Source organism: Lipotes vexillifer, unplaced genomic scaffold (genome assembly GCF_000442215.2).
Source record: "Lipotes vexillifer unplaced genomic scaffold, Lipotes_vexillifer_v1.1 scaffold2030, whole genome shotgun sequence".
NCBI classification, from domain to species: domain Eukaryota; kingdom Metazoa; phylum Chordata; class Mammalia; order Artiodactyla; family Lipotidae; genus Lipotes; species Lipotes vexillifer.
Genome location: NW_006791849.1, coordinates 1,293,731 through 1,301,118, shown reverse-complemented (window position 1 = coordinate 1,301,118; position 7,388 = coordinate 1,293,731). Strand labels below are relative to the sequence as shown.

The 7,388-nt window shown below is 52.7% G+C and overlaps 1 protein-coding gene across 1 annotated transcript in view; it reads left to right on the top strand.

The window, feature by feature from the left end:
- The first annotated feature begins 434 nt into the window (after positions 1-434).
- SH2B3 (SH2B adaptor protein 3) overlaps positions 435-7,388 on the top strand; it is a 26,842-nt gene continuing 19,888 nt past the window's right edge. Inside the window, exon 1 of the mRNA XM_007464868.1 lies at positions 435-1,184. Coding sequence (XP_007464930.1) covers positions 435-1,184 — 750 coding nt within the window. The remainder of the gene's footprint in view (positions 1,185-7,388) is intronic.

Below are 7,388 nucleotides of genomic sequence, written 5' to 3'. Positions count from 1 at the left end.
ATGTACCACAGTTTATTTCACCAGTCTCTGACTGATAGGGCTTTAGGTTGTATTTATTTTTTCCTGTTATAAATGTGGGGGCAGGAAACGCCTAGCAGGGGATTGTCTTGTACATGCCTCTCTGTGCATGGGGGCAACTATTTCTCTTGAGTACTTAGAAGTGGAATTACTAGGTCTGAAAATGGTCCTGCCAAATTGCCTTCCAGAAAGGCTGTACCCCTAACAGTACTGGCAACACTGAAGGGAGTGCCCGTTTTGCTGCATCTTCACCAGCACTGGGTATTAACAGTAATTTTTGCTTTTTGACGTTGTGCCTGGTGACTAGCGTGTCTGGCGGTGGCTTTAAGTGGGTGTCGCTCACCCGTCCGCTCCCTCCTCTCTCACTCACTCCCCACCGTGTCTTTCAGCCCGGCAGCTCTACCTTGGTCTCCACCATGAACGGGCCCACCTTGCAGTCCTCCTCAGCCTCCTCCGCATCCTCGGCGGCGACGGCCCCATCCCCGCGAGGCTGGAGCGAGTTCTGCGAGCTGCACGCGGTGGCCGCAGCCCGGGAGCTGGCCCGGCAGTACTGGCTTTTCGCCCGCGAGCACCCGCACCACGCGCCGCTGCGTGCCGAGCTCGTGTCGCTGCAGTTCACTGACCTCTTCCAGCGCTACTTCTGCCGCGAGGTGCGCGAGGGCCGGGCGCCCGGGCTGTCGGGCACCCGGGCCGCCGTCCCCGCGCGCGACTACCGTGAGACTGGCCGCGGGCCCCCGGCCAAGGCCGAGGCATCCCCAGCCGAGCCGGGCCCCGCCGACCCCGACCCTGCCCCCGGCCTTCCCAAGGCCCGCAGCTCGGAGGAGCTGGCCCCGCCGCGGCCGGCCTGCTCCCTCCAGCACCTGCGCCACAGTCTCCGCCACATCTTCCGCCACCGCTCGGCTGGGGAGCTGCCCGCGGCCCCCAGCGCGGCAGCGGGGGAGGCAGGCGAGGCCCCGGCCAGGCCCGGCCTGGCCAGGAAGCTCCTGCCCTGGAGCCTGGCCCGGGAGCCGCCACCCGAGGCCCTCAAGGAGGCGACGCTGCGGTACAGCCTGGCCGACGAGGCCTCCATGGACAGCGGGGCGCGCTGGCAAAGGGGGCGGCTGGCGCTGCGGCGCGCGGGCCCCGACAGCGCGGACCGCCTACTGGAGCTCTTCGACCCGCCCAAGGTAAGACCCCGCGCACGTGGTTACGGGGGTTCGGGTGGTGACACTTTTCCAGCAGGCGGCCACAGAGTGCCCGGCGGAAAGTGCGCCTTCTTAAAAGTGAACTTTTCCCTCTGAGAATCATTTTCCTTTTACAGATAGTACAGAGTTCCCTTAGACGCTGCACCCAGCTTTGCCTCATGTTAACATGCTACAGTACCATGTACATCCGTCTTATAATTAAGGGACAAACATTGGTACATTACTGTTAACTGAACTCCGAGGTTCCTTTGGATTCCACTAGTTTTCCCCTAATGTCCCTCTTCTGCTTCAGGACACCATGTTAGATTTTGCTGTCATGTTTCCCTAGGCACCTCTTGGCTGTGACAGTTTCTCAGGCTTTTCTTGTTTCTGATGGCTTTGACAGTTTTGAGGAGCGCTGGTCAGGGATTTTGTAGAATGTCCAGGGGCACCATACATGGGCATCATGTGGGCTAGTGGCAGCCTGGTCCAAGGTCCTTGAAACCCCTGACCCAGATTGACCCTAACAAACAAGAGGATTTCTCCTAGGGATTTCAAAACGTCGTGGAATTCCTTGGAGCCTCCCATGCTTTGTGGATGTCTTATTTTCTTTCAAGTTTAAATCTTTTTGTCTTTTTCCTTTGCGACCCACTTAATTCCGGCCGTGCAGTTGAGGTTGAAGGTCACTGTGGTCTACACACCTGCCGGACTCCATCTTTGACCACATGTGTCAAGTTGTGCAGTTGAGGCTGAAGGTCACTGTGGTCTACACACCTGCCGGACTCCATCTTTGACCACATGTGTCAAGTTGTGCAGTTGAGGCTGAAGGTCACTGTGGTCTACACACCTGCCGGACTCCATCTTTGACCACATGTGTCAAGTTGTGCAGTTGAGGCTGAAGGTCACTGTGGTCTACACACCTGCCGGACTCCATCTTTGACCAGATGTGTCAAGTTGATGGGACCATGTGGTCTTCCTTTCTCTTCTCTTTGTGGTTCTGTTATGTCCTAGGGCCTTGGTCTAGAGAGTGAGCAAAGCAGATCCCAGCCCTGAGGGGTCACGGTCTGGGTGGAGGAGACCAAATGATTATTCATTCATTCAAAACATACTTGTTGAGCACCTACACTGTACCAGGCACACACTAGGTGCTGGGGGAGCTGGCGTCTTGGTGGGGCTATTGAAGGACTAAACCTACAGATGAACATGGAATCAATTGTATTTTGTGCTCTGAAGGAAAGCAATGGGGCCTCTGGGAGGATAACTGAGGGGCCCTAATTTGGGGGTTGGGATGGGGTGTTGTCAAGGAACCCCCTTATGTGAAGTACCTTTCCTTTTGGACTTCATTGTGGGGTCCCATGCACATGCTGAGACGTGTGAAGTGTGTCTGAAGCTCCACGAGTGTCCCTTTGTTAGTACACGTGGTGGCCCAGTGCCCCAGGGGCTCCCTCATGCCTCTTCCACGTCAACACTCCCCCCCTCCCACACATCGACTCCCACCCCCACGGATTGCATTTCTCTGTTTCGAATTTCATATAAATGGAATCGTATAGTATATTGGTTTTTGTGTCTGGCTCCTTTCACCCAGCATGTTCTAGAGATTTGTCCATGCTATTGGGGGCATCAGAGTTTGTTTCTTTTTATCGCTGAGTAAATCCAGCCTGTTGTATGGATGTACCACAGTTTATTTATCCATTCACCGGTTGATGGATATTTGGGTTGTTTCCACTTTGGTACTTTTACAAATCATGCTGTAATGAAATTTGCTCTTAGGTCTTTGTATTGACATACGCTTCCATTTCCCTCCGGTAGATTCCTAGAAGTGCTAGGTCATATGGGAAGTGCAAGTTTAATTTTATATGAAACTTCTAAACGTTTTCCAAAGTGGCAGCACAATTTTGCATCCCCATCAGCAGTGTATGAGTCTTTTTTCTTTCCAGCCCTTCTAGTGGATGTATACTGGTATCTCAAATCTTGGCTTTAATTTGCATTTCCCTTATGACTCATGAGGTTAAGTACCTTTTCATGTGTTTATTGGCCATTGGGATTGACTCTTTTTTCAAGTGTTTGCCATTTTTATTGGGTTGTCTGTCCTTTCCTTATTGATTTATAAAAGTTTTTATACCTGAATGTACTTCAGCACACTTGAATGCACTTTCTTTGTATCATACATATGACCTCCTGCTCTGTGGTTGTCTTTTTTACTCCTTTAATGGAATCTTTTCATGAACCTAAGTTCTTTTTTTTTTTTTTTTTTTTTTTTTCGGTACGCGGGCCTCTCACTGTTGTGGCCTCTCCCATTGCAGAGCAGAGGCTCCGGACGCGCAGGCTCAGCGTCCATGGCTTACGGGCCCACATGCTTCGTGGCATGTGGGATCTTCCCGGACCGGGGCATGAACCCGTGTCCCCTGCAACTGCAGGCGGACTTTCAACCACTGCACCACCAGGGAAGCCCCCTAAGTTCTTTTTAAAAAATATTTATTTTATTTACTAGTTTATTTGGTTGCGCCCGGTCTTAGTTGTGGCTCACGGGCTCCTTAGTTGCGGCTTGTGGGCTCCTTAGTTGTGGCATGCGAACTCTCAGTTGTGGCATGCATGCGGGATCTAGTTCCCTGACCAGGGATCGAACCCGGGCCCCCTGCATTGGGAGCGCAGAGTCTTAACCACTGTGCCACCAGGGAAGTCCCATGAACCTGAGTTCTTAACTTTAACGAAGTCCAGTTTATCGGTTGCTTTCCTGTATGGTTAGTGCTTTTTGTGTCCCATTTAAAGAATCTTTGCCTACCCAGGGTCATGAAGATCTTTCTTGTCTTGTCTTTTTTTTTTTTGCCTGCGTTGGGTCTTTGTTGCTGCACGCAGGCTTTCTCTAGTTGCAGCGAGTGGGGGCTACTTTTTGTTGCGGGGCGCAGGCTCTCATTGCGGTGGCTTCTCTTGTTGTGGAGCACAGGCTCTAGGTGTGCGGGCTTCATTAGTTGTGGCACGTGGGCTCAGTAGTTGTGGCGCACGGGCTGGCTTAGTTGCTCCACGGCATGTGGGATCTTCCCAGACCAGGGCTTGAACCCGTGTCCCCTGCATCAGCAGGCAGATTCTTTTCTTCTTTTCCATTTTTGGCTGCATCGGGTCTTAGTAGCAGCATGCGGGATCTTCGTTGAGGCGTGTGGGATCTTTTGTTATGGCGCACGGGCTTCTCTCTATTTGTGGCCTGAGGGCTCCAGGGCACGTGGGCTCAGTAGTTGTGGCACTTGGGCTTAGTTAGTTGCCCCACGGCATGTGGGATCTTAGTTCCCCAACCAGGGATTGAACCCGCATCCCCTGCATTGGAAGGCAGATTCTTCACCACTGGGCCACCAGGGAAGTCCCGGCAGGCAGATTCTTAACCACTGCACCACCAGACATGTCCCTTATCTTTTCTTCTAGAAGCTTTATTGTTTGGGCTGAATCATATTGATGGGGCTTCACAAGATCCATCCTGAATTAGTTTTTGTGTATGGCATGAGGTAGGGGTCACAGTTCTTCCACTTCTGGCACTACATGCTGATGTGACTCTCTTTTTCCTGTTGGATTGCATGCAATGCTACTTTCCTCCTAAATCTAGTGTCTATCTGTGTGCTTCTGGACCCTCCTTCTGTTCCACTGGCCTATGTGTCTATTCTTATGTTAACACCACACTCTCTTAATCACTGAAGTTTAACAGTGAGTCTTGCGGAGGTGACTTTTTTTTTTTTTGGCTGCACCACGCAACTTATGCGATCTTAGTTCCCCAACCAGGGATTGAACCTGTGCCCTCAGCAGTGAAAGCACGGAGTCCTAACCACTGGACCACCAGGGAATTCCCACTGAGGAGGTGACTTCTGAACTGAGATCTTAATACTGAGATAAGAACCTCTGGGCAGCAGGAACAGCATAGGAAAAGGTGCTGAGATGGGAAGGCATTTTGTATGTTTTTTTAAAAAATGTATTTATTTTTATTTATTTATGTATTTATTTGTTTGCGCCGGGTCTTAGTTGTGGCAGGCAGGCTCCTTAGTTGCAGCTCGCTGGTTCCTTAGTTGTGGCACGCGAACTCTTAGTTGCAGCATGCATGTGGGATTTAGTTCCCTGACCAGGGATTGAACTTGGGCCCCCTGCATTGGGAGCATGGAGTTTTAACCACTGCACCACCAGGGAAGTCCCCAGCATTTTGCATGTTTTTAAGAAAGAAAAACAGAAGTGTGTTGGGAGCACAGATGGGGAAGATGGGGCGTGCGGGAGGATGTGCGGGTAGAGGGTCCCGTGAGGAGTCAGTATTTTATTCCAAGTGTAACACGAAGCCTTTGGAAAAACGCAAGTGCAGATAAAAACTTTACTCGTTTTTAAAACATCTCAAGGCTTCGACACCATGAAAGGCAAATAATGTCCCAGACACATGATCTTATCTGTATGATAAGGTGGGGTTCCCTATAAAACTTTAAAAACAACTGCTGCTGCTTAAAATAAACCATCTTGGAAAACCTAGTGTCAGGAGTCAGATGGACTCAGGTTCAAACAATGAATTAGCTTCTTTCTCAGCTCTGGGGCCTTAGGCAAGTGACATCACCTCTCTGGGCCTCAGTTTCCTCCTCTGTACAGTGGAGCTACTCAGAGTTCGCACCTTGTGTGGCTGTTGTGATAACTGGGAGGGCACATCTGCTGAGTGCCTGGCGCAGGGGAGGCTCACTGTTACTGGCCTGCCTTGTTATTATGGTTGCCATGGTAGTGAAATGATTTGGGGGCTAAGGATGCAGATTTACTTCTAGTGCTGGTTTGGGCCCTTATTGCCCAGCTGGGATGCATGATCAAGGCTTCTGTTCTTTGGGAACCCTGAGGGTGGGATCCTGGTCAGACTCCTCAGGGCTCAGAAGTGGTGTCTGGCCTTGGAGAAGCAGGACCCGGAGTGGCAGCTGGGTCCCTGAGGCTCGCCCCTCCCTCCAGGCCGCCTGGGCCTCTGCCGTAGGCTTGGTGGTTGCGGTGTGACCTGGGGTGTCCCCCACCAAGTGAGCAGCCCTGGTGGGGCCTCTCCTGTCCCCTCCACAGAGTGCCTGGCCTGACAGAGCAGGCCCCAGCTCCGTCAGCTTCTGACAGCTTCCCTTTGTGCTTGGAACAGTCTGGGGCTCTTCCTGAATGTTTCTTGGAGTGACTTGGACCCTCCAATCTCTGGGCCAAGGATACCTAGACTAGAAGTCCTGAGTGTGCCTGCCTGGAGGGTAGCCTTTACTTCCAACCTCTGACCCTGGAGTTGTCTATGGGAGCAGCTTTACACATAGGCAAAGGAAGGTTTGGCAGCCAGGGCTTGAGCTCTGGGTTCATACCCGAGCTCTGTCACTTGAAGGGTGCTCAGCACCTGTTTGGAGAAGCCCTTGCTGCCCAGAGTGGGGAGAGGCTTGGAGGACGAGAACTGAGAGTGGGCAGCTGCCCAGGGACATCACTCGGGCCTCAGCCAAGCTAACGCCACCCAGAAGTCTGAGGCCAGGTGGCCAGCTGCTCACGGTCAGCCTCACCTGGACTTGGGTCACAGCTCCACCTCTGACCAGAACCTCTGACCTTGGGCCGGTCACTTCCCCACTTGGAGCCTCAGTCTAGTCATCTGTAAAGTAGGGGTGATAGCAGCAGCCAAGGGTCAAGGGTCACCATGAGGGCTGTGGTGGGAGGGAGCTTGCCACTACAAGCGGAGTGTAAGCGGAGGCCACAGGCTGCTGCAGTGGGCGGCTAGAGGGCAGTTGGAGGAGACATGTGTGACTAGTTCCCAAAGTCTGAAGTCTGGTTTCAGTGGCATCACTGCAGATGGACGGGAGGTGGGGCAACCCTTCCTTGTACTACGCACTGGCCCTCGGGGGAAGCTAGGGATTGCCTTGGCTGGGGGGTGGTCATCAAAGGCCCCTTGGCAAGAGGTGACATCTGGGATGAGCGCAGGTGCCGATCCTGGAAGATCTGGGTGAAGGAGTCCCAGGCTGAGGAAATGGCAAGTGCAAAGGCCCTGGAGTGAACACAAACCGGGAGACTTTGAGGAACAACCGGGTGGCCAGGGGCTGGAGTAGAAGGAGGAAGGAGGGATGAGGTTGGAAAGGTGATGGGGCTGGATTATTTGGGACCTTATGGAGCATGGTGAGGATTTTAGGTTTTACACGAAGAGCAGTGGGAGCACTTGGAGGATTTAGGGCCAGAGGGGCTGGAACACCTATCCAGCAGCAGGAA